The sequence below is a fragment of the Panthera pardus genome, unplaced genomic scaffold (assembly GCF_024362965.1).
Source record: "Panthera pardus isolate Hobbes unplaced genomic scaffold, ASM2436296v1 HiC_scaffold_11, whole genome shotgun sequence".
Taxonomy (NCBI): Eukaryota; Metazoa; Chordata; class Mammalia; order Carnivora; family Felidae; genus Panthera; species Panthera pardus.
The window spans coordinates 24,245,514-24,272,926 of NW_026526666.1; the positions used below are offsets into that span (position 1 = coordinate 24,245,514).

At 34.0% G+C, this 27,413-nt stretch overlaps 1 protein-coding gene across 1 annotated transcript in view; it reads left to right on the top strand.

Moving 5' to 3' along the window:
• DPYD (dihydropyrimidine dehydrogenase) overlaps window positions 1-27,413 on the top strand; it is an 850,732-nt gene that overhangs the window by 627,446 nt on the left and 195,873 nt on the right. The window contains exons 17-18 of the mRNA XM_019457587.2: window positions 314-434; window positions 1,268-1,387. Of these exons, the coding sequence (XP_019313132.1) occupies window positions 314-434; window positions 1,268-1,387 (241 nt within the window). The remainder of the gene's footprint in view (window positions 1-313; window positions 435-1,267; window positions 1,388-27,413) is intronic.

Consider the following 27,413-nt stretch of genomic DNA (forward strand, 5'->3'; position numbering starts at 1 on the left):
TTTTACTCCTGATATTATTTAACTGGTAGTGGAAAACACTTTTTTCCATTTGGTTCTTTGTAATTTTATTTTCCAAAGGCTCCCTTGAGGAATTTAACCTTTATGTGATGAATTTGCAGTTCACTGCAAGTGTGTTAACCTTAGTTCCCTAATGAGTCTAGGTGTAATACTGAGGCAGAATTGAGAAATATATCATGTAGCTCATTGTCAAGTTGGATTTGTCTTGCACGTATCCACTTTGCTGTTGTTCCAGTACACATTTTGATCACAATTTTTTAATTATGTTCTATATTTAACTGACCTATTTGAACAGGATCCAGAGCTGGTACGGAACATCTGTCGCTGGGTTAGGCAAGCTGTTCAGATTCCTTTTTTTGCCAAGTTGACCCCAAATGTCACTGATATCGTAAGCATCGCAAGAGCTGCAAAGGAAGGTAAGAACTAGACTTGCATCAGTTGTCTAGTTATGGAAGTATGGGCCTGAAGTATGTAGCCAGACTAAAGTATATCACCATCCACAAATATATGTGTATATCTTTGTCTAGAGTTTAAGAAAAATACTAAATTGAGCACTTCATCTCACAAATGCAGTAGATTCACACCTGGACTCACGCTAGTAACTGTACTCCAGACTTTGGCCAGGGAAAACAAGAACATTTATAATCTTTCTTGATAAACACCTGCTCCACACACAAAAAAATTATGAAACAAGACCATGGTCACAGCAAACCACTCCAAATAAATGACCATGTAATGTAACAATCCAGCAATAGCGTTTGAACATTCAATGAAGTTAAAAAAAAAAAAGATACCAGCTTTCACAATATCAAATTTCTTATACGTTCCCTTTCTATGTGATAGGGCCTAGTACACTGCCTTAAACATATGTTCAATAAATACCGATTGAACACATAAATCATGCAGTGAATGATTTTATAAATCATATGTGCTGTGCCCTATCCAATGGAAGTTGCATCTTGATTTGCAAAGGTATTGCGAACTACCTGGAAAATAACACCAAACACAAAACATTTGGCATCTATAAATCTGTATAAGAAATGGAAAAATGAATAGGTGGTAATTAAAAATTTGTGTTTCTAGTATTTTAAGCATAATGGTAGGAGTGAAATTAGTGAAGATATCTGAGGGGAGGAAACGTTCTTAAGAGAAAGTAGAGTGTGCATTTTCCTGGGTTGTGTGGGTTTGAATGGGTTTTGACCATTGTCCCTTTCAAAACTGCAGGTAAATGATGAAGTGTTTTTCATAGGTGGTGCAGATGGCGTTACAGCCACCAACACTGTCTCAGGTCTAATGGGATTAAAAGGCGACGGCACACCCTGGCCAGCAGTGGGCATTGGGAAGCGGACTACATATGGAGGAGTATCTGGTAGGTGTTGCCCTCTGCTTGCATTTTGCTTCCTTGAAGGTTGCCGAAAAATCAGAGGTCATGTTGCAAGCAAGTGTAGCATGTCTTTTACGATCCCAAATTCTTATTACTCATTGCTGGTCAAAATTCCTAATAGTTATGACAGATGTTACAGATCGAGTGTGAAGGCTCAAGTGACTGATAGCAGAAGATAAGAGAATATCAAGATAGGGTCGTGTGTGAATTCTATTCTCTTGTATTCTACGCTTTCCTCAGAACTTCTCATTGTCACAATTGTCTTGTCACTTATTAGTAAAGGCTAACACTGGGACCAGCTAAGAGAAAAAAAAACATAAGCACCTGATTATATCTTTTTCATAGTCTGAATTTTTCCCCACTTTTCCTAGAATTTTGAAATCTCCTATCTTCAAAAAATTTGCTTTCATAACTGTCCCCCAAAAATTATTGAAACTGCATTTGTCGCTTTAGGTAAGAAGACATTTGCAGACCTCACACCTTTGCATATCTTTTCTCATCCTCAAACACTTGCGTTTAAAACAGAAACAGAAGTTTTAATCCCAGTGTGTCGCTCAGTAAATTTGCCCTGTGCACTCTGTTGCTGTGACAACATGAACTTGGTCTTGCAAAGACAATGCTGTAAGGTTCTTGACTGTACTGGTATGGGGATTAGTCTCCTTGGTGATAGAGACAGTGGTAAATATACATAATATAGCAGTGTCCCACTGTTCGAGAAAAGCATTGCTGAATCAGACCAAAATATCCTTTTCGAAGAGGCTAGATAGACACAAATAAAGCACTATCCATGCTGAGGTATTATGTTTTGAAAGCATGAAGTATGTCTATGAGCCATGATTTTTAAAAATTATATTCTGTTTTTAATTGAATGCCATTCCCATTCCCATAGTGTCAGAAAGAGGAGAGCTGACGAGAAGCTCCTGCTCAGGGTCCAGACACAACTCTCTTTTATCAGGAGCTATCAAACAGAGCCTTAAATATTATTGTAATGCAGAATAACGTGGACTGCGTTAGCATGTGCAGCAGAAAGAGAGTCAAGAGACTCCAGAGTTGGGCTGTAACGTGCACTATGTTTTCTGTCAGCCCATTTCAATTTTTCCAGCCTGCCATGTTGACAGCAAGAGAATAAAGGAGGTCACAGAGGGTGCTGAACATTAAAAATTAATAAAAGAACTATTGCAGTAGTATTTTATATAAGTAACACCGTTCATGTTTTCTCATTTAAGCTGCAATTTCTGAATATTCTCCCATACTATAACTCAGTCTAATAAAACTACAAAATTACAGCATTAGAAAAAGTCTTTTGTGTTGTAGTCTTTAAGCATACACATACTGGAAATTATAGCATTACCTGAAAACAAGTTCAGCTATACCTCAGGGCCTGTTAACGTTTCCATGAAACTCTATTTCTAAGATTTATAAATTCATATATAAATATTCACTTGGGCTATAAGCTCAGCTAAGCCTGGGTGGAACTTTAATTTTAAACAACAAAAAGTCCCTAACATTTTTAAGGACTTGTACCTCATTTCTAATAGGTTTTATATTAAGTCCCTTCACATTAAACAATCTGTTTTGAAAACAGCCTTTCTTCATATGGACAAAATTGATAGAATTTTCTCCTTTAAAGCAATGTTTGCTTTAATTTAAAGGTAATAGAATCTGAAAAGCGGTTCAAACAGGCAATAATAATATATTTTAGTACAGAAGCAAGTTCTATAACAGAGTACCTTCAGAATGAGTTATAACAAAACCTAGCCTAGCAAAACTGTGTTAAATATTAATGGCTTCAAATTTTAGGAATGAGGGAAATATCTAAATGGCTAAACACCATTCCTAGTTTTATCAAATATAGCTGTCAAGACTTCAAAGTCTGCTTCAATATAGAATATCATATAAAATATGCCAGATATTTTTGTATGATTAAAAAAATTACCACAGCACAGCGCTAATACTTTCCCAAGTATTCTCTCACAGCGCTAGAATGTCTACTTTTAGAAGAGCAGCTTGAATCACAGATTTGTTTTAAGTGAAAGCTAAAAAGTATTAAATTTTGGATCGCCACCTGAAATACAACTCATACTTACCATTGCCAGGGAGGAATATTTTTCCCCTTCAATATTCTCTAGCTTTCTATTCTGTCTTTATTATTTTTTTCTCAAAATAAGACTGCTGCTGTTTGACATGAAGGTTTTGTTTTGTCTAAATGGGAAAATAATCAGGTACTTGAGGTATTGCACATGCTATAGAAAAATGGTCACATTTCTGTAATGTCCTGTTAAAACATTAGCTAATAAGGGGCAGTGACTAGCATTGGGAAGACAGAGGCTCAGCTAAGAAATGTCAGTTGAATTACTTCAAATATGATTAGTTTGGATTCTAGAGTAATTTATTTTTTTAAAAATGTTTATTCATTTTGAGAGAGAAGGAGAGAGCAGAGGAGGAGCAGAGAGAGAAGGTGGAAGAGAGAGAATCCTAAGCAGGCTCCATGCTATCAGCACAGAATCCAACACAGGGCTCAGTCTCCAAAAATGTGAGATCATGACTAGAGCTGAAATCAAGAGTTGGATGCTCAACTGACTGAGCCATCCAGGTGCCCAAAGAGTACTTTTAAAGCAATGCTTTTCAACCTTTGGTTTCCAACTCATGAGTGGAAGTTTAATTAACTGTAATCAACATTTTAAAAAAGTCAAATAAAGGGGCGCCTGGGTGGCTGAGTCAGTTAAGTGTCCAACTCTTGATTTTGGCTCAGGTCATGATATCATGGTTTGTGGGTCTGAGCCCCACATCGGGCTCTGTGCTGACCGTGCAGAGCCTGCTTGGGATTCTCTGTCTCCCTCTCTTTGCCCCTCTCCCGCTCATGCTCTGGCTGTCTCTCTTTCTAAGTAAATAAACAAATAAATAACCTTAAAAAAATAAAATAAATCAAATAGAATAAAAAACAATGTCATAGTGCTTTGCACACAGATGGTATAAACATTGCTCAAACCTCTTGTTCAGTATATGTATATTTTTTATATTGTATTTATATATACATATTTCTATACTGTACATATATACACACATGTATATATGTATATTTCTATACTAGGTTATGATGTATAATTCGTATTTTATTATGTTTAATTTCAAAAAAGTTGGAAAGCTACTGATTAGAGGATGTTCTCTTTATTTAATAAAAGAAGTCATTAAGCCTCTAGAAGTCATTAAACAAGGTTACTTGTTGCAGTTTAAAATTTTTATCAAGAGGGAGAGTTAGGATCTCATTCTAAGATCTCGTCCTTAGCTTTGTTATTTTAGAAAATGCTTTTTTACAACTCATCTATAGGTGAGTGGGTGGCATAGGGGGCAAAACATATGAACCAAATTCATAATGGAATGATTTATAAACCTGAATTTCAATTGGAGAAATACCTGGCAAGATTCATGGTCTGTGAGTCCATTAAATGTTGAATTATAGAATTAAAAGTGATTTCATAGTGAGAACAGTATCAAAAGAAAGCTTATTCAGTATTTATAAGGGATATTTTCATGAAACCAAGATGGCTAATTAAGTTCTTTACCGGACAATTATTTCTGTCTAAATTACTACCTTTTAAGAATCAATATTCTCTATCTCTCTTTGGGCAGTAGAGACTTTACAGTGCAAGTTGTTACCACCTAACTGTCCTTCTTCTGGAATCCGTGAAAAAAACTTTTTGAGTAGATTATTGTTTTGTTTTGTTTTGTTTTGTTTTCTGGCAGGGGGGATTCCTTGGTTTTCTTTATTTCATTGTGAGAACCACTGATCCATCAGTAACATTATAAACTCCAATCCCTGAGTGGATTACTGATTATTTTTCCTAGTTTTAGTTTAGTTATTTTTTCTTGTTTAAGTTTCAAATTTTGACCTTTTCCCTGGCCTTGTCCGCAAATGGTGAAGTCATCTTAAGATAGCTCCTAACTCAGTGATTACTATCACCTATGTAAATGGTGTCATCCAGCTGTGGTGTGACATTTTCACAGTTAGTCTTCCCTGTGGTTAAGATTCTTTGAGGCATGGTTAAGAATGAGTCCTGCGTGACATAACTAAAGATACATATTTCTTGCAACTGATTTCATGAGGACAGTATTTATTAATTTACAGCTGCATTAGGAGAGGTAGTAATCTATTTCAATGGGGTAAACTCGTTTGAAGGAGTTATTCCTTGTGTTTTAGGTGCTTCTTTCTATTAATGGGGAATGGGCATATTTTTGGGTTTCTTAATATTATTCCATTGTCCTATATATATTTTGATTTTTTAATACATATAAACACACACAAATACCCACACATAGGGAAAAGATCTGAAATTTCTCTGCAGAAGGCACTTTGAAACAATGATAGATGCTTTAGGCTTAATTAAATTCACTTCCTACAAGCTTAAGAAATTAACTCATTGTTTTACATTATTTTATTTGCTACATTTGTTCTGTGTAGCCAAAAAAAGGAAATTCTTGTTCTCAGTTTCAATTTTGGAAGGCTTTTTGAAATTATTGTCTATGCCAACTTATTCAGTTAAAACAATAGGACACATTTTATTTGATAGTAATACTTATAAACTTTACTACTGATTTCTGAATAATTCATCAAGGGTGGCCTTCAAGATTTGCTCTCTACTTCAGGAATCCAAATTCACTAATTACCTATAGGATATTACAGATTTAAGAAATGATTGTGTATTTCTTAACAAACGACAATGGCATACTCCATAAATGCCCTTACATTCTCAAATAAATAATGAACGATTTGAAATCCAGCTATGTGGGCTATTGGACACCGAACTCTTGAGTTCTTATAGTTACAAGCCTCCTAAAGGTGTTTTCATTGTAAAACCAACAAGGGAAATACCAATAAAAGAAGGTACAAGTTAGAAATTTGCTAGTAATTTGTAACTCTGTGCTAGTATAGGGCTGGAAGTGAGTACAAAAGTATTTAGCTCAGAAAACTTGCACAAATATGAATCAGTATAATAGCTTAAAAAGGAATCTTAACTCTATGCCTCATATTTGATGTTTGTGCCTAACAAAGTTACTTAGTCATGAATTGTTGGGACCGTACAGTGACTTAGCAGCATTGAACTCAGCTACTGGGAAATATATAAATGAAAATCCAATATAACCCATTCCAATCATAAACTTAAACTTATTTTGATGTATTTATTAGTATATTGTTGAAAAATGAAGATGACAAAACATATAGTAGATTGAAAACCCACAAGTTACATTTTGCTTTAAATATCTATTTACACACATGCAAGCAACTAAAGATTTTGGCAAGATTTCTTTAAGTTCTTACACTATACATCATGAAGTGCAGCATTGGTATTTTTTATAGGAAGTAGTTGTTAATGGCCTGGAGTTTTTTTCTTGTCAATCACATAATTAATCATGCATAAAATCTTTCTAGAAAAACACACCTACTCACTGTCATAAAATCTCAACTATCTATTGTAACCATCTTTATCAATAAAAACTTAGATTTTAATACTGAAATGTCTAAAACACCCTGATAGATAAAGGTAACATTTAAATGAGTAAAAAAAAAAATGCACTGATAAATTATTCCAAAAAGAATAATGAAAAGGAGAACCTTTCACTTTATACTCACTCATCTCTTGTGTGTGTGTGTGTATGTGTGTGTACAAAATAATGCAAAAAATGTACTCTATTATTCACATAAATATTCTTAGGCCATCACAAGTTTAACTGATCGAATTATTAAAGACCTTATTATATAAATATATGTACTATATTTGCAGAACAGTTGAAGTAGGCATATCAAATAAAGATGCTGAATTATAATTTTCATTATAAATTATCAGTTTGTTTGAGAGAAGCTCACCATTAGAACTATTCTCATTTAAATCATGCTCATTTGAATATATTTATGTACAGATTGACAAAGAATCCCCTTTTGCATTATATTGCCTTTCCTGGAGCCCGAATTTCACAGTGTTTGGCTGTCGTTGGTCTGTGCAGGAGATCAGAGCCCTAATAATAGATTTTTGACGGTGAGCTCGCCTGCTACCTGCCCTACACAAATCCTCACTGTTCATGTTTGCTTCATGGCAACAAAGCAGACAGAAGGAAAATGCCAAGTGCTGAGTTTGAGGTACAGCCTTGCCTTGGCTTGACATTTCAGCAGAATAGCAGTTTATGAGATGCATAATTTTTCATCTGGGACTCAGCTGCCATATTCATAGACGCTTACAGCTCATCGACGGACTGGAGCAAGGGCAAAGGTTTAAAGCATAGATCAAGGTCTCCATTCTTTCCTTAGGTATTTTAAAATAACTGTTGTCCTGCAGATAAATGATAAAATCAAAAAGTATTTAAGAGCCAACAAATTCATGGCCATGTGGATATTATATATGTTTTCTGTTGTTCAAAATTAGGAAAATAAATTAATGTCTGTATCAGCTTTTAAGAAAATATTCGATAGACTTTGTAAACCAAAGGACTCTGACAAACATATTAAGAAAACTTACCTTTGCAGCAGTGGTAATGAATTATTTAATTTCTTTCCTGTGTGTGTGTGTGTGTGTGTGTGTGTGTGTGTGTGTGTGTGTTTTCTATAAAGAATGAGTTCAAGCTTGAAATTAATCAAAAAATGTTCTATTATGAAAGTAAAACTAGAGAGTATTGTGTCACTGTTTAAGCTTGAATTTAAATATTCACAGATTCATGCATATCTACTGTACTAAAAAATCAGTGTAGGTACACGTCACTGACTGTTTAATTTAGAACTACACATCTCTGTAAGCTTCAGAAACAGTTCACCATGTCACAGTCTCATACAGAACAATGGTATAGTACATTGGATTAATTAAAGAAGCCTTGCAGAGAACTGAGTTCTCAGTATGTCAAGATTTCAGTTTTATGTTAAATATTTTCTAAAGGCCAGACCCTTAAATCTCAGGGGCTGTACCAAGCAGTGAGCTGTGAATTTAACCATAGGCTAACTGCTAATGATAAGGAAAAGAGTCCTGGTTGAGGCAGCTGTAATACAGTCATTGGATTAGGCTATCAATCACTCTGCTCCCTAAGGAAAAGGGGAAGAAGACCAAACAGTGAAAAGGGAAATTAGGAAAGGAGGGCATGACTAGAATGAGATTCCTTCCCATCCTTATCCATTCGTCGGTTTAAATCCCTAAGCATTAGACCAAACTCTCCAGCATTGCTCCGACTATAAAGCCAACACATTTATCCCTAACATCGAGAGAACTATCAAAATGTCATTGGCTCTCAGTAGCTGAAGATCTCAAAACCTGCTGGAAGCAAATGCCTGATTACATAATAAAAATGAGATTAACCCTTAATTTTTAGACTTAAGGTTTATATGTATAATTATGTTATGTATAAGGATTTATGTATGTCGGTAAGGGAAATATTCTTATTTAACTTATAACCTGGAGCCAATTTTTACTTATGGAAGCCCTGTTATGAGGTGAGATTCCAGTAGATCAATGGTTCTCAAACTTAATGTGCCCCAGAACCTAGAGGACTCATTAGAATACAGATTGCTGGGCCCCTCCCTAAGAGATTTAGGAGGGCCCGAGAATCTGCATTGAACAGTAGATGAAGAAAGGTTAGAGTCATTTTAATTTGAAATTCTTATTTCCAAAATAGTGCCAAAGGCTTTTATTAGTGGTAAAATTAAAGAATCATGGCATTCCATAAATAAATATAGAATCTCTGCCCACCGCTACATATCTGAAACAAATTGTAGTGAATAGGATTGGAATTCGCTCTTAAGAAAAGTAGTGGAAAACAGTATTTGAGGTCTCATAATAGAAAGAATGTGGCACTCCATTTAAGATTAAGTGTTTCTAGTTATAAAATAAATAAGTCATGGGGATGAAAAGTACACTATAGGGAATATAGTCGATAATATTGTAATAATATTGTATGGTGACAGATGGTGACTACACTTACGGTGGTGAGCATTGAGTAATGCATAGAAATGTCCAATCACTGTGTTGGACACCTGAAACTAAGATTACAGTGTATGTCAACTACAGCTCAATAATAGAAAAATTTAAAGATTAATTTTTATGCGAAGAGAACCCATTCTAAGTGCCATTTAATAGTCCTCTGAATAGGAAACAGGTGTCAGAGGGAGACAAGGGTAAAATTAAGCTCATGATTGTGAAACGTGTTTTCTTTTTGACTTTGTGCAGATACCAACACATTGAATAATAACAGTTCTCTCTCAAGACAAGCACTTACATATCAATGAATCTAGTTATTTTCTCAGACCCTTAACTGTAGGAAACAATAGTATTGGTAGCTTCCTGCTTTTCTCTCTTCTTTTTTTCCTGTCATCCCCATACAACAGCATCCTTTTATCAATAGAAGGTAAGAGATAACATGTTGTGGGGGGAAGGGAGGAAGCTGTTTCAATGCTGTGTTCCTGCCATTAACATAGTTATACTATGTACTGAGAGTTTCCAGAGTCATGTTTATAGCCTGTTGGTGATACTGTTTGTCAATAATGGAAGCTGCCTGCAGCTTTCCTGGATGATGAGTGTCCTGATGTGCAGCCCCAACAATTTAATACCATGTGAATACCTTATAGCAAATTGCACCCAAAATTCCAAAAGGTTCTTCAATGTGGGGCATAGTGAATCCTCAAGAGATCCATGCAGTATCTGATGCTTGAAGGTACAGACTGCCAAGATGATACAGGACTGATGATAAAGGAAGGGTCATAATAGAGAAAAAAAAATGAATCTGATCAGGCCAGTTAACTTCACTTGCTATGTTTTTGTAAAGTCTAACACTTTAATTCAATGTGTGTACACTCATTATTTCAATGTTCTTCAGATTTTTATGCTCACAAATATGCCACATTAAAAAAATACTATGTACCCCTTATACGTTTTAAGTCAACCTTATAAATTTTAGCCATAAGTTTAAGTGATAATAAAAAATACAGTTTCCCACATTCTGAAAATATTAATTCTTAAAATAAAATTGCTGCATTACTCTTTTAAATAAACCTAGTAGAGTTGAAATAGCTCAGTGATTTTATACTCATCATAACCCCTTTAAAAATATATAAGTTTTGAAATAATAGTTGAAAGTTTTACATGATTTCTCCCTTGAATTAGTATTTCCAGTCAACTTCCTAACCAAATTTTATCCTATTTTCTTTTATTTTTAAGCTTGGACATCTTTTATGGATCACCTTATAGAATTTCTCTTTAACAAAATATATGCCTATGAATTGACACTTATATTTTTTAAATTTCTGGATTAAGGCTTTAATGATAATTTTTTCTTCTGTATTGTTATAATTTACAACTTATATTTTACCTTGTATAAAGTATATCTTATATCTTATACTCATACTTTATCATAATATAAATATATTATACATAGTGATAATTAGTCAACAGAAAAGTAAATTTTATTGGAAATGCTCTTCTTAATTAGGAAAATATGGTTTTTTTAAAACAATTTTATTATATATTTATTATTGATGCCTATTTTTCCTAAAAATGTCAGGGCTGGCATTATTCTATTCTACTATTATTTTTTAGATACGAATTTTCAAAATCCTTGTTCATCCAAATCATTAAAGGCAACCGCAAGGAGTTTTATTATAGTCATTTAACTTAAATCTTTGAACACCGTCCACATTACAAGCTAAAAATTACTTAGTAATCTTTGCCAAACATAGTTAGGCAATTTGATGAGCTCCTCTTCCACTTTTGCTGAAGAAGTAACTTGGAAGTCACCTGGCTTTCAAGAATATTGGCTACCCGATCATAAATCACTTCTTTAAAACCAATACCAATATTTTTGAATTATCATTTTGTTTGATACCACAGAATTCTTACTGTTGGGTAATGTGCCATTATAATATTTGAAATTATTGAGAAATAAGCTTTTTTCCAAGGTAGAAAGGACTGTTAAGACATAGGAGTTGGGAACAGAAGAACCAGCATGTAGATATTTTGACTGTACTCCTTGTCAGACATATAATATTTACGATGTATTACATATGGAAATTGAGGATCTAGAAAATGATTCCCTTAAGTTTAGTTTACCTTTTCTGAAGAGATCACTAGCATATTTCATTGAATCTTCACACAACTTTATGACAACAAAGCAATACCTTGGTTTTTCTTTTTATATCAATTTGACTATGCTTGTTAAAATAGCACCAACAACTTTAAGGAGAATTTCACGCATGCGCTAACAAATCTCAGTATGTAAGTTAATATGTGCTAGTAGAAATATTTGAAAATTCATATTGCCAGACATTTGTTACTGGTAAAATCGGTCAGCATTTCTGCACTCGTCCGCACTGGCTATTCAAGCAATGAATAGCAGCAATATGAGAATATCAAGGCCTCTGAATAATATGATCTTTATTTGCCCACACTGTACTGAACACTTTATATGCATTCTTATTTAAATGATCCTATGATGCAGATATCACGGGCCTCATTTTAAAGCCTTAGAAACTCAAACTCCAGATGGTTAAGCAACTTGCCAAAGTTTACATAGCCAGGATATGTCATAGTTTTGATTCAAACTCAGATCTGTCTCCAAAGATGAACTGCTAGGCATTTTTATCAATGTCTTAATCCAATATCTGCCATGATAAGTCTCTGTCTACATATATATACACATTAAATTCTCATAGGCTACAAATATCATTAACTAATCTAACATTTATTGTATCTGGATTTGAAAATTCTGTGGGTGTACTCTTCTGTGACCGTTGTCAAAATCATGGCCTATTAACTATATCATTCCATCTCTATATTGAAAAACTGAGTCAAAAAGGTGCATTGGGGAAAAATTCTTGAATTCATTCCAGAGAACAAAAAAATGACAGGAAGCATTCAGACATTTTTCTTATAGTGTAAACATGCAGTGTTTGCTTGAAATGAAGCTGTCATCAATATAGCAATAAATAACCTTATTTCTTACTGACTTAGATAAACTGTATGAGGCCTTGGTCCAGCTGTGATGCTGAGAAAAAACTTTGGGTGTCCTTTTTAATTTCTTCTTTCTAATCTTCAGTCAGTTACAAATGACCATGTGTTCCTGCAACTGTCTCACCTTCTTTTTGGACAGATCCATCTTTTTCCCCAGCAGCAGTATCATCTCCTTTATAATTTCAGCTGAGCTTGCAAAAAGAACCACTAACTAATTCAGAGATGCTACTTTTTCATTAGGTGGGGAGAGAGAGAAGGACATTTTGAAGGTGGTGAGGTGAGGAAGAAACTAGACCAAAAAACCTAGCTAAGCCCCTTCTGAAAAGGAAAAAAAGGAAACTGCACCATTTCTCACTTTCCCTGTTTAAAACAAAGCAAGATAAAATATAAATTAAATAAAATAAGAAGATGAACCTCTTTTAGCACACATCTGGTATGATATGATATGAGAAATTTTAATCAGTATAAATTAATTTGAAAAGTGTATAGATCAGAAGTCAAGAGTTGAAGGAATGTTTCTAAATTGCTCTCAGTTCACTTAGCACATCTGGTTAATGACAGACCTGTTTGGATTATAAGCTTCTTAAAAGCAGACACCATTGCTGTTTCTTCGTGATCTCCTCCAAAGCCTAGGAAAAGCATAGGCACATTGTAGACATGAAAAAAAAAAAAACACCATTTGGTACATAATATTCAGCTGTGTACAATTGAGAAGGTTTTGGGGATGAGACTGCCTCTTAATCTTTAAAATCCATCTTGACTTGCTAATGAACTTTTGGTAACTGAGTAAGAAATTTTAACTAATAGAATATAAGCCATCTTATGATACATTCGAAGTGCTAAAAGGAAAAAATCTGCAGTCAAGAATACTCTATCCAGCAAGGCTATGATTCAGAAGACTCCTTGATCGGAAAGAAAAAGACCATGAGCAAGAGTAAGGAAAGGAAGAAGCATAAAAGCAGTTAAAATAAGTATATCTGTAAAAGTGAGCCAAGGGACTCACAGAATAAAACGATCTAAAGTATGATACCATGGACCTAAATCATCAGTGTGAGAAGAGTAAAGAATGGGTTCAAATGTAAGCAGCCAGTAACTTAGTTTAGACTGCTATATACAGAAGATATCATATATAAACCAAATGGTTACCATTTGGTAACCATTAAAACAAAGACTTTAAAACAAAGACTGTATGTTTAAGCATCCAGTTTTGTCTCAGGTCATGATCTCACTGGTCCTGAGTTAGAGACCTGCATTGGGCTCTTTGCTGACAGCTCAGAGCCTTGAGCCTGCTTTGGATTCTATGTCTTCCTCTCTGTCTGCCCTCCTCCACTCATGTGCTCGCTCTCTTTCTCAAAAATAAATAAACATTGGGGCGCCTGGGTGGCGCAGTCGGTTAAGCGTCCGACTTCAGCCAGGTCACGATCTCGCGGTCCGTGAGTTCGAGCCCCGCGTTGGGCTCTGAGCTGATGGCTCGGAGCCTGGAGCCTGTTTCCGATTCTGTGTTTCCCTCTCTCTCTGTCCCTCCCCCATTCATGCTCTGTCTCTCTCTGTCCCAAAAATAAATAAAAAACGTTGAAAAAAAAATTAAAAATAAATAAATAAATAAATAAATAAATAAACATTAAGAAATTAAAAAACAAAACAAAACAAAGATTGTAACAAGAGACAAAGGACACTATCTAATCATTCTTGGGACAATCCAACAAGAAAATATAATAACTGTAAATATTTACACACCCAACATGAGAGAACCCAAATATTTAAAGCAGTTAATAACAAACATAAAGGAAATAATCAATAGTAATACAATAATAGTAGGGGACTTTAACACCCAGCTCACACCGATGTGCAAGTCATCCAAACAATATCAGCAAGTAAACAGTTTGTGTTGAATGTCACACTGGAACAGATAGATTTAACATATATATTCAGAACATTCCATCCAAAAACAGCAGAATATACGTTCTTTTCAAGTGCACATGGAACATTCTCCAGAATAGATCCCATATTATACCACAAAAGAAGTCTCAGCAAATTCAAAAATATCAAACTCATATCTTGCATCTTTTCTGACCACAATACTATGAAACTAGAAATCAACCATAAGAAAAAATATGGAAAGAGCACAAATATATGGAGGTTAAGTAACATGCTAGTAAACAATGAATGGATCAACCAGGAAATCAAAGAGGAAATCAGAAAAATACATGGAGACAAATGAAACTGAAAACACAGAAAAAATACCTGGAGATAAATGAAAATTAAAGTGAAAATGAAAATCTTTGTTATGCAGCAAAAGCAGTTTGAAGAGGAAAATTTATAGCAGCACAGGTCTACCTCAAGAAGTAAGAAAAATCTCAAAAAGAGAGAAATCTAACCCTACACCTACAGGAGCTAAAAAAGAACAAACAAAACTCCAAATCAGTAGAAGGAAGGAAATAATAAATATTAGAGCAGAAATAAATGAAATAGAAACTAAAAAAAAACAAAACCCAGTAAAACAGATCAATGGAATCAGGAGCTGGTTCTCTGAAAAGATCAACAAAATAAAGAGAGAGAGAGAGACAGAGGACTCAAACAAAATCAGAAATGAAGGAGGAGAGATAATGACCAACACCCCAGAAATACAAACAATTATAAGAGAATATTATGAAAAATTAAATGCCAAAACATTGAACTACCTAGAAGAAATGGATACATTCCCAGAAATGTATAACCTCCCAAAACTGAGTTAGGAAGAAATATAAAATTTTAACAGATCAGTTACCAGAAATGAAATTGATTTAGTAATAAAAAAACTTCCAACAAATAAAAGTCCAGGAGCAGTGGCTTCACAGGTGAATTCTGCCAAACATTTAAAGAAGAATTAATGCCTATCCTTCTCAAAGTATTCCAAAAGGTAAAAGAAGAAGAAAAACCCAAATTCATTCTACAAGGCCAGCATTACTCTGATACCAAATGAAATAAAGAAGCCACAGCAAAGAGAACTACAGGCCAATATCTTTTATGAACATAGATGCAAAAAATCCTAAAAAAAATTTGCAAATTGAATCGAACAATACATTAAAAACACCATTCAGTACGACCAAGTGGGATTTATTCCTGGGATGTAAGGGTCTTTCGATATTCACAAATCAATGTGATACACCACATTAATAACAGAAAGGATAAGAATGATAATTTCATATGATCATTTCAATAGACACAGAAAAAGCATTTGAAAGTACACCCTTCTTTCATGAATAAAAACCCTCAACAAAGTAGGTTTGGAGAAAACATACCTCAACATAATAAAGGTCATTTGTCAAAAACCCACCACTGACATCATATTCAAATGTCAGGAACAAGACAAGGATGTCCACTCTCACCACTTTTATTCAACATAGTACTGGAAGTCCTTGCCACAGCAATCAGACAAGAAAAAGGAATCCACATTGGCAAGGAAAAAGTAAAACTTTCACTATTTGCGGATGGCATGATACTATACATAGAAAACCCTCAAGACTCCTTCAAAAACCTACTAGAACTGATAAATGAATTAGGAAGGTTACAGGATACAAAATCAATATACAGAAATCCATTGCATTTGTATACACTAATAATAAAGCAACAAAAAGAGATATTAAGAAAGCAATCTCATTTATAATTGCACCAAAAATAATAAAATACCTAAGAATAAACCTAACCAAAGAGGCAAAAGACCTGTACTCTGAAAATTATAAAACAATGATGAAAGAAATTAAAGACAATGCCTACAAATGGAAATACATTCCATGTTCATGGATTGGAAGAGCAAATATTGTTAAAATGTTCATACTACCAAAGCTATCTACAGACATAATGAAATCCTTATTTGAATACTAACAGCATTTTTCACAGAACTATAACAAACAATCCTAAAATTTATATGGAACTACAAAATACCTGACGAGTCAAAACAATGTTGAAAAATAAAAACAAAGCTGGAGGTATCACAATTCCAGATTTCAAGTTGTATTAGAAAGCTATAGTAATCAAAACAATATGGTACTTGCACAAAAATAGACACATAGATGAAAAGAACCATATAGAAAGCCCAGAAACAGTTGCACAATTATATGGTCAATTAATCTTTGTCCAAAGAAGCAAGAATATGTAGTGGGAAAAATACAGACTCTTCAACAAATGGTGCTGGGAAAACTGGCCAGTTACATACAAAAGAATGAAATGGACCACTTTCTTATAGCATACACAAAAATAAACTCAAAATGGATTAAAGACCTACATGTGAAACCTGAAACCATAAAAGTCCTTGAACAGAACCCAGGCATCAATGTCTCTGACATTGGCCATAGCATCTTTTTTTTTAGGTATGTCTCCTGAGGCAAGGTAAATAAAATAAAAATAAACTATTGGGACTATATTAAAATAAAAGGCTTTTCACAGTGAAAGAAACAATCAACAAAACTAAAAGACAACCTACCGAATGGGAGAAAATATTTGCAAAGGACAAATCTGATTAAAGGTTAGCATCCAAAATATATAAAGAACGTATACAGCTCAACACCCAAAAAACAAAACAATTAAAAAATAGGCAGAAGATATCAACAGACATTTCTTCAAAGACATACACAAATACATGTCAACAAACACATGAAAAGATGCTTAACATCACTCATCATCAGGGAAATGGTAATCAAAAAACTACAATGAGATATCACCTCACACCTGGCAGAATGGCTATAATAAAAAACACAAGAAACAAGTGTTGGCGAAGATGTGGAGAAAAAGGCACCCTCTTGCACTGTTGGTGGGAATGAAAACTGGTGCAGCCATTGTAGAAAACAGTATAGAAGTTCCTCAAAAAATTAAAACTAAATCTACCTTATGATTCAGTAATCACACTACTGGGTGTTTACCCAAAGAATACGAAAACACAAATTCAAAGGGATACATGCACGCCTATGTGTACTGCAGCATTATTTACAATAACCAAACTAGGGAAGCAACCAAGTGTCCATTGATAGGTGAATGGATACAGAAGATGCCGTATATATTTACAGTGGAATATTATTCAGCCATAAAAATAATGAAATCTTGCCATTTGCAACAATGTGGATAGAGCTAGAGAGTATAATGCTAAGCAAAATAAGTCAAAGAAAGACAAATGCCATATGATTTAACTTCTTCAGAATTTAAGAAATAAAACAAACAAAGGGGAAAAAAGAGACAAACCAAAAACAGACTCTTAACTGTAGAGAACAAACTGATGGTTAGCAGAGGGGAGGTGGGGATGGGGATGGGTGAAATAGACAAAGGGACCACTGAATATTGTATAGGATTGTTGACTTGCTATATTGTACACCTAAAACTAATATAACAATGATGTACTAGAATTAAAATTAAATAATAAAAAAAAGAATATAGGCCATTTTACTAGGTACTAGATGCTAAGAGTTTTTCATGTATTATGTCATTTAATCATTACAATAACCTGGTCAGATGGTCACATTTATTGACCTGTATTAGTGAAAAAGAAACTGAAGTCAAGTAAATTCTGTAATGACACATAGCTCATATCCAGGTGTATTGGGATTCATTCTATCTGACTTTTGATATTATGAATTTAATCACTGTGTTACAGTTGCTCCCCCACCCCTGTTCATTCTGTATTAATTTACTCTATTAGTTTTTGTAAATTCTTAACATTTTGTAGGATGGAAATATCTAGAGACCCACTTTTGTATTTCTTAAGCAAAAAAAAAAATTAGACTGAAAACAATCTATAAATATAGCACTAAGATTAATCACTGTTTAAAAAAAAACTCACAGGAATGACAGGTCACAATTACACTGTAAGTGGTCTAGTAAACCTCTCAGTATTCCTATTAACCTCTGTGCTTCATGCATTTCTCATATTAATATACTGAGAAATAACACAAAGAAACATATGTACTTTTCAAGGCAGATGCCAAAGGTTTAATGGATCAAATTATTTCTGCACTGGATTTTTATTCATGAGTTCCAAATGTTTGGTCTTTTACTTTAGTCCAGTATTAAATGGAATTATAAATTTCTCTATTAAGTAGTATAAAATAAAAACATAATAGAAATGAATTGGGCTAACAATAATAACTTGAGTGGTTAAAATATGTTTCTGCCTTAGCTTTTCTAGCTCCCTAAACCCTTGTTTTAACAGTAAGTTAGACTCGGTGAGAATATGGTAACTTTTTTGTAGAAATAATGTATATGTGTGTGTGTATCTGTTTGTTCCTTTTACATTATTCTAAATCATTCCCAAAGGATTTTCTTTAGTTTTACCTTTTTTTTTAAATTTTAGAGAGAATGAGAGCATGAGTGGGAGAGAGGGGCAGAAAGAGAGAGAATCTCAAGCATACTCCACACTCAGCACAGAGCCCAGCACGGGGCTTGGGATCCCATGACCCTGGGATCATGACCTGAGCCGAAATCAAGAGTCAGACACTCAAGTGACTGAGCCCTCAGGTGCCCCTAGTTTTACCATTTTTATATGGGGTTATAAAATAGTAGGGACCACCAAGGTCTTCAGCGTGATAATAGTCACCTTAGGAGATTATTAAATAAGGTGATCCTGGGCTCAAAGGATATCTAATTCAGTAGATCTGAGATGAGACCAGGAATATATATGATTTTTTTTTTTCATCAAGAATCTCAGTGGATTCTGATACCCATTTATCTTTAATCTTCAGTTCCTGTCTTAAAAGGGGTGGTGGAGGAGAAAACCTTAATATGGGGAATTCCACCATTATAAGATATAATAATTTCGTATAATAAAGTTTGAGATGTTTGTTTAGGGAGAATGGAATGAACTAATTTACCTTTTATAGATTAAATGTAGTCAATGATCATTCTTATTTTAGTAATTTAAATTCAGAAACTTAGATTTTAAATAAGTAGACCCTCAGGTGGACTCTAAAATTGTCACTAAAATATATGAAGATATAAAGAGTGACAAAAATTCAAAGGAACAACAAAAACTTGACCCTTAGTTGTCATAATTGTCAAGCAATTTTCACTAACATTCTGTTTGGTGACCTTTATTGATGGGTATTAAACTCTGGGTGATGGGGTATATCATTAAAAGCCCTTCTTTGCCACTCCTAGTTCTGGACCAGGTATTTCTGAGAATGTGTTTGTGATTAGATGTATCAAAAGAGCTGTTATTATAAGAATATTTTTCATAAGTAGTCCAGTTTTGTTTTTTTCCTAAACCAAGAATAGATAAAAACAGTCAAAAAGCATTGAAGCACTTTTATACCTGTTTTAAGGCAAGCAGGATTGTTGTTGTTCAATAGGAGAGACTCTTGAATGAATGAAGACTTCATATCTTTCTCTCTGTGAGGGTTAGCAAGGGGTCACTAGAGGCAATACCTAATGTTTAAGAGCTCTAATCCTTATAAACTAAGATTCTCAAGTAGAATTAGAGACTCCAAGTTTTCTCATATCTGTTCCCTGGAAATTATGTAGTTTTACATGTATTCCATCTGTACAGAGTGTCAGATCAAAGCAAGGAGAAAAAGATAAAACTTTCCCACTTTAATCTCACAAAGTCCCATGGTCTGCTAGATTCTGCCAATTTGGCTTTGAAATGTGAACATGAATGTTATGTCTACCTTTAGTCCTGAAGAGGGAATTTGCCCAACCAAGCAGACCATAAAACAGGGGGCAGTTCACATTGGGCTGAGAGGAGAAGATACAGAATACATAAGGAAATAGTCAAAAAAAAAAAAAAAAAAAAAAAGAGAGAGAGAGAAAAGAAAAACAGTAAAGAAGGAAAAATGCAGTAGCACAAATAAAATCCACATAGCTATAATGACAGAGCAAAATGAAAACCTTGGAAACTTGAATCAGTGTTGTGAAGGAAAGCCTTAGGAATTTCTCCAAAAACACAGAGAAACAGAACAGAACAATTAAAATCGTGAAAGGGAAGGTGATGGACATACCAACAACCCAAAAAGGAATTCCTGATGAAGGTAGCAGGATGGGAGTGGGCAGCAGATAATAAAAGAAAAAAAAATGATAATACCTAGCCTTGCTAGGTACTTGCCATGAGTACTTGTTATGTATCAGTCACTATTCTAGCTCACTTCCTGATTTAACTCTTTTAGTAGGCACTTTTCATATGTAAATTCATAATGAAAAATGTACATTTTAGAACATTTTTTTAACTTTCCTAAATTAAAATGAAATTCAGTTGGAAAGAATTCACTGATTACCAGAACAGCACAGAGACCTTTACCTAGAACAATTTATAAAATATTTCGAATTACAAGATTGTGTAGGTAAAATTAGGCTAGCCACAGGTATAGTCTCAGTAAGACTAAATTCCAGAAGGAAACAGAGTGGTATATATTTTTAGGAGAAAGGGTAATCACACATCCAAGTTGATAATTAGTGTGTCAGTTCAGGAGGAAAATTCTCAGATACACAGGGGCTCAGAGAATACGACATATCATTCTTTAAAAATATTATTGAAGATATATGTACTAAATAACGGAGTAATATATTACAACAGTGGTTTTCAAATTACGGTTTCTGGACCAGCAGCAAGCATCACTTGGGAACTTATTAGAAGCACAAATTTTTCAGGGACAACCCCAGACTTACTAAATCAGAAGCTCTGTAGTGTGGGGCCCAGCAGTCTGTTTTAACAAGCCCTCCAGGTGATTCTGATGCATGCTAAAGTATGAGAACCATTGAATTAAATTAATGAATTCAAGAATTAGAAGGCATTCCATAAATTTTAAGCTTTTTAAAAAAACTAACCTTATATTTAGGTTTAAATAATTATTAGAAATTTAGTTTTAAAACGGAATGCCTGTGTCAAAAATCAATCCTGAAAAAAAGCCACAAATATTAACAAAATTTTAAAATGGAATAACTTAGATTTAAATCCTAGATTCTTTTAATAAAGAGCAATTTATGAGAAACAACAAAAGTAAGTAGGCAGGGAATTCAGGTGTGCAAAATTTCTTACTCTAAATAGATTTTTTTTAGTTTCACTGTTGACTTAGATAATTTTTAAAAATGTAGGTTGAGGGGCGCCTGGGTGGCTCAGTCGGTTGAGCATCCGACTTCGGCTCAGGTCATGATCTCACGGTTTGTGGGTTCCAGCCCCGCGTTGGGCTCTGTGCTGTTGGCTCGGAGCCTGGAGCCTGTTTCAATTCTGTGTCTCCCTCTCTCTCTGCCCCTTCCCTGCTCATGATCTGTCTCTGTCTGTCTCTCAAAAATGAATAAACGTTGAAAAAAATTAAAAAAAAATAAAAATAAAAATGTAGGTTGAGACAGCCTTTTGAAGAACTTAAGGATAACTATTATTTGAAAAAGTAAAAATTGTAAAAGGATATATATACTATATACTTATTTATGATTCTCTATCTTTTTAATGTCTTGAGATCTATAATTATTACCCTTTCATTTCTGATAATTTGTGCATTTGTTTTTCTTTTTCTTGATTGGTCTGGTTAGAAGTTATTAATTTTATTGATCTTTTCAAAGAACTATCTTTGGCTTTCTGATTTTCTCTGGCCTTTGTTCACTTTCTTGTTTCATTTCTTACCTTTCATTTGTTTCCTTTATTTCTCCCTGTTTTGGATTTTATTTGCTCCTCTTTCTAGATTCTCAGGGTAGAAAGTGGACATATAGATAATTAACTTAGGCCTTTTTCCTTTTTTTAATATAAACATATAGCTATAAATTCCCTCTGAGAATTACTTTAAGCACATCTGACAAATCAATTACTTATTTATTATGTTTATGATCTGCTACTACACAATAAAATGTAAACTTCCCAAAAACAGCGTTGTTTTGCTCTTTTACTCACTGTTGTATCATCTGTTGCTAGAACAGCTGGCACATAAGAAGTGTTCAGTAGATGATGTTGATAGAGTAAATTTTCAAATTCAGGCCTCAAACAAAGAATGGTTGTGTCATAATACAATTAGAAAATAATCTCTCTGAAAGTTGTGGTAAGCAGCATGGTGGTCAAATGCATAGACTTGTGACTTCATACATTTTTGAGACTGGAAAACAGCACCATCTGCCTGAGTTTTCTCATCTGTATAAAAGGAATAAGATTTATACCTACTTTAAGGGTCTTTGTGATACTTAAGCCAAATGATACATATAAAATAATGGGTAACAGTTATGTCGTGCTTCTTCCTTGCCAATGCTACAAAAATAGTCTCAGAATATTTCTGTAATAGAAAAGTCATTATGAAGCTAGCTGACTAAAAGTTGACGTTTGATAAAACACCAAATAAAAGTTTGGGATCAATTTCACTTATGAATCTGAATACATATTAATTGCTAAGAAACTAAATTCAATAATATATAAAAAATCATTGTCCAACTTGACCAAAGAAGTGTATTCCAGGATTTCGAGGATGACTTAATATTATGAATATTATTTATATAATATCATCAGCATTGTTATTTAATATTGTTCTGGAAGTAATATGTAACATGAAAGAAAATATCGAAGTTTTTGGAAAATATACTTAGTTATCTGGATATGCTCTGCTCATATACCTAAGAAATGCAAAACAAAATATTAAATCTCAGAATTAATAAAAGTATAGGATAGTGTAATGGCAATAGTGGCACTAAAGTATCATAACAGCTACTTCTTGTCAAAGGGCCCGTGAGTAGCAGGCACTGAGCTAAGCAACCTTTATAAGAATCATTTTGTAAATGAGGAAAATTGTACAGTGCTCTTCAGGCAGCAGTGTCTTCACTGTACAGAAGACATATAAACATAAGTTACTTGCCTATACACCAGCACTCCCACTAGCACAAAAACACACACACACACACACACAAAAAAAAAAAAAAAACCAAAAACCCACAAATATCCATCCTTAATAAAGAATGCATGGGCTTAAAGAAGCAACCTAACTACAGCATAGGAAAGCAAATTTGAATAAATGACAAAACATAGTATGTTCTTATATTTAAAGACTCATTATTATAAATATGATATTTATTTCATTTTTTAAGTTTATTTATTTTGCGAGAGACACAGACAGTGTGAGTGGGGAAGGGACAGAGAGGGAGACAGGGAATCCCAAGCAGGCTCCGCACTGTCAGCACAGAGCTCCATGTGGGGCTTGATCTCATGAACCATGAGATCATCACCTGAGCCAAAATGAAGAGTCAGAGGCTTAACCACCTGTGCCATCCAGGAGCCCCTCAAATTAAGTTATAGATTTAATGCAATTACAAAATTACAATGAGCTTTTTTTCTTCAAGACATACAAAAAGTTAGAAGCAAGAGAAAAATGGGAAAACAAATGTACTAAGTAATTTTTTCAACCAGAAGAAAGTGAAAAAATACATATAACCAATAATTCAAAGCAATTTCTAATTTATGATAATTAAAACATATTTGCTGGTACAAAAATCAACAGACCAACCAAAGCAACAGACAGAGAACCCTGAAAGACTTTGTACTGCAAAGAATATAACATATTATAAAAGAAGACTCTAGTCAACTGACAAAAGTTGTTTTATGAATCAATAGATATATTAGCTATTTGGAAAAAAATCTAAGTGTAGCCTTTCTCTATAATATACAACAAAATATACATTAAAAACTTAAAAGAACTAATGCACTAAGCTATTAAAAAAAAGAAAAATGGGTAATTATCCTATTTGAAAATGGAAAGTTGAAAGAAAAGAAAAAAAATCACAGTGAAGATGTTAAATGGATCTACATGTAACTTTAAAATTTCTATGTATAAAAAATGAACAAATTAAAAGGTGAATATAAAACAGTTTTCATTAGATAATAATGCAGTTACTTCAAACTAAAGTACATGTCTTCTCAGAGAATACCGCAAAATACACTACTTATATCCTCAACAAAAGATTCAGAATCACACACTAACACCACTGAGTTTGCTTTCTTTCTTTTTTTTTTTTTAAGTTTATTTATTTATTTTTGAGATAGAGACAGAACAAGCAGGGGAGGGGCAGAGAGAGAGTGAAAGGGAGAATACCACATTGTCCCCATGGAGCCCGATGTGGGGCTCAAACTCACAAACTGTAAAATCATGACCTGAGCCCAAACCAAGAGTTGGATGTATAACTTACTGAGCTACCCAGGCGCCCCCTGAGTTTGCTTTGCTATGACATCCCACTCTTATGACATCCCGCAGTGTCAAGGTTTACATCAGTTAAAGCATCTCTTTGCTGGTCTGGCTTAAACTAGAGGTAGATTTCTAAACGGAAAATGAACAATAACTAAAAGGGAAAAAACTCTTAAAACTCAGTTTGCAGAGACATGTAAAATAAGCAGAAGTAAGTTTTGTTTTGAGTATCAAATTGATAAAAAATTTAAAAGTAATGTTTTATTCAAAAGATGGTAGTGAAGTAGATTTTTACACTCAATTGGTAGAATTGGAATTTGATCTACATTAAAAAAAAAAAAAAATTATGCCCTGAATACCTAACTGTTGTCATTTAGTGATGTTCCTTGACTTACTGCCTTTGCTGGATTCTCTATTTCTGGATCCCATATATTCCTCATTCTTAGCATATCTTTCTGGTCCTAGCTTGTGAACATGCTGGGAATTCTAAGCATTCTGAGAAATTGCAGTAAACTTTTCAGTTCATGCATATTTGAAAATACCTTTATTCTATCTTTATACTTAATAATTTGAGTGTAAAATTCTACATTACAATTATTTTTGAAAAACATTTTAGGTCATTTTCCAATTTATTCTATCAGTTGGTATATTGGTATCTGCTAAATTGGTATTGCTAAAGAGATATACACCCATATTTTTCCCCTCTCAGATCCTTTTAGTAGTATCTACTCTATTCTTTGTGATCTGGTTTTAACAAGGATTTTCCTTTAATTTATTGTTGAGCTCTAGCCCTTTTCTATCTGGAACTTTATACCTTTAGGTTTAAGAAATTTTCTAGTGTTATTTTGTCTGGTATAATTTGTCTTCTTGTTCATTTTTTTCCATTCTTTTTAAAAGTCATATTCTCTCTCTCTCTCTCTCTCTCTCTCTCTCTCTCTCTCTCTCTCACTGTCTCTGTTTCCTATCTGAATCTTATTGTCTTTTACTTTTTATCGTTATTTCTTTTGAGAGATTGTTTTTATATCATCTTCAACCCTCTAACTTTTTATTGGTTGTTATATTTTCTTCCAGTTCTTTCTTTTTTTCCAACAGTTTCTTTTTTCTTTCATGATGATCATGATGATCTTTTAAATGCAGAACCTTCTCTTTCACTTTGTAAGGATATTGACTGGTTTTGTTCTTTCACTTTTCCTTCATTCTTACTTGACCTCTGGTTGCTCTGATTTACTTATTTATTTTGATGATTTAGTTTGGTTTCTCTTCTTCATGTAAGAGACCTTCTGAAATGTCTGGAGATTTAGGACCCTCTTTCTGGATTCAGTTTTAAATGTCAGAGCTAAAAAAGAAGGGGGCACCTGGGTGGCTCAGTCAGTTGAGCATCTGATTCTTGATTTCATCTCAGGTCATGATCTCATGAGATCATGGTTATGAGATCAAACCCCTCATTGGGCTCCACTCTGGGTGTGGAGCCTGCTCAAGATTCTCTCTACTTCTCCCTCTGTCCCTCCCATGATTGCACTCTCACTCCCTCTAAACAAACAAACAAACAAACAAATAAATGTGAAGCACTAAAAAATTGATTGGAAGTTCTGAGTATATGAGTGAAGTTTATCAGCTAAAGAGTTTAAACATAGAATGATTAAATGGTAAACTATACTTTTTCCCAGGCTCACAAATTTAAATACCTTGAAATCTTTTCTCTGGGAATAAGTAGTCTCTCAGCAGAAGACTTGTCAAGGCTCCTATCATGCAAGCACATATTTTCCTATGTAAAAGGGAAGGAGTGTGAGTGGTAGTCTCAGTGTTTAATATGCAGACTTTTATTTCATGTCCCTACTTTTCATTGTCATTTCAAACACAACCTTCCACTGGTTTTGCTATCTGGTGGATCTCTGGTACACTTCCTCCATGAAGATAAATCTCTGGTTTTCAGTGGACCAGTGGAAACCTGATTGCTCAGGGTAGGAGAGGGGACCTGGGGTCCAGTTGACTCCACATACACATCCTCAAACAATTTGCCATTTTCAACCCTTTGTGATCCCTGCCTCCCACCATCCTGCTGTGTTCCAGGATCCTTTACCTTTCTGGGAGTTCTGCATGGTAACTGGTTGTAGGTTTCTGCTAAATTGGTTACTTCTTCCCAATCTACTTTTCATCTTCCAAAATTTCTCATCTGCTGCGGATGCCTTCCTCATTCCCTTTGTCTTCATTAATTTATGCTTATTTTCTTTTAAGATTTACTGACTGTCATTTAGGTGGAGTTTTCAGGAAGGAGTATATTGGTATGGTAAGTCTGCAGTATTTAACCAAAGTATGTGTAACATTTAATATAAATAAAAAACAATACTTTGAAACATTTCAGTATAAGACCCTTGATATTTTAGAGACTCAATATATCACATACTATGTTTAAAGTAAATTCTTGCCATGCGTAAACTCAAGTTCATTGTCTACCAAGAGCTATGGAAAAACTATTTTTCTGAAATACCATTGCCTTAGTAAGAGTTTAATATATATGTATGTATACGTGTGTGTGTTTGTATGTCTGTGTGTATACATGTGCACACAATTAAAATTGAAAAACTAATAGTACATTTTCTTGTACAAGAAAAATATATTCTGCATTATCAGAATTCCAGATTTTAGATTTCTCTAGCACTTTGCATCATTGCTAAATGACAGGAAACATTGTTTCTTTCTTAAATGATGCCTTTTTGCCAATTATACACATCAGATTAACCTCATTTTGTTGTCCTCATTTTTCTCTACATAGTTTTGAAACTTTTTGAAGGGAGCAACAGCAGGAAGTTTGCTTGGGGGTTAGTAATACCACTAGATAATTCAGCATAATTGGAGCATTGCTCTGTGACTTTCTAAATCTAGGCATTGAGGTAAGAACACTGAGGAACATTTAATAGCACAGCTTAG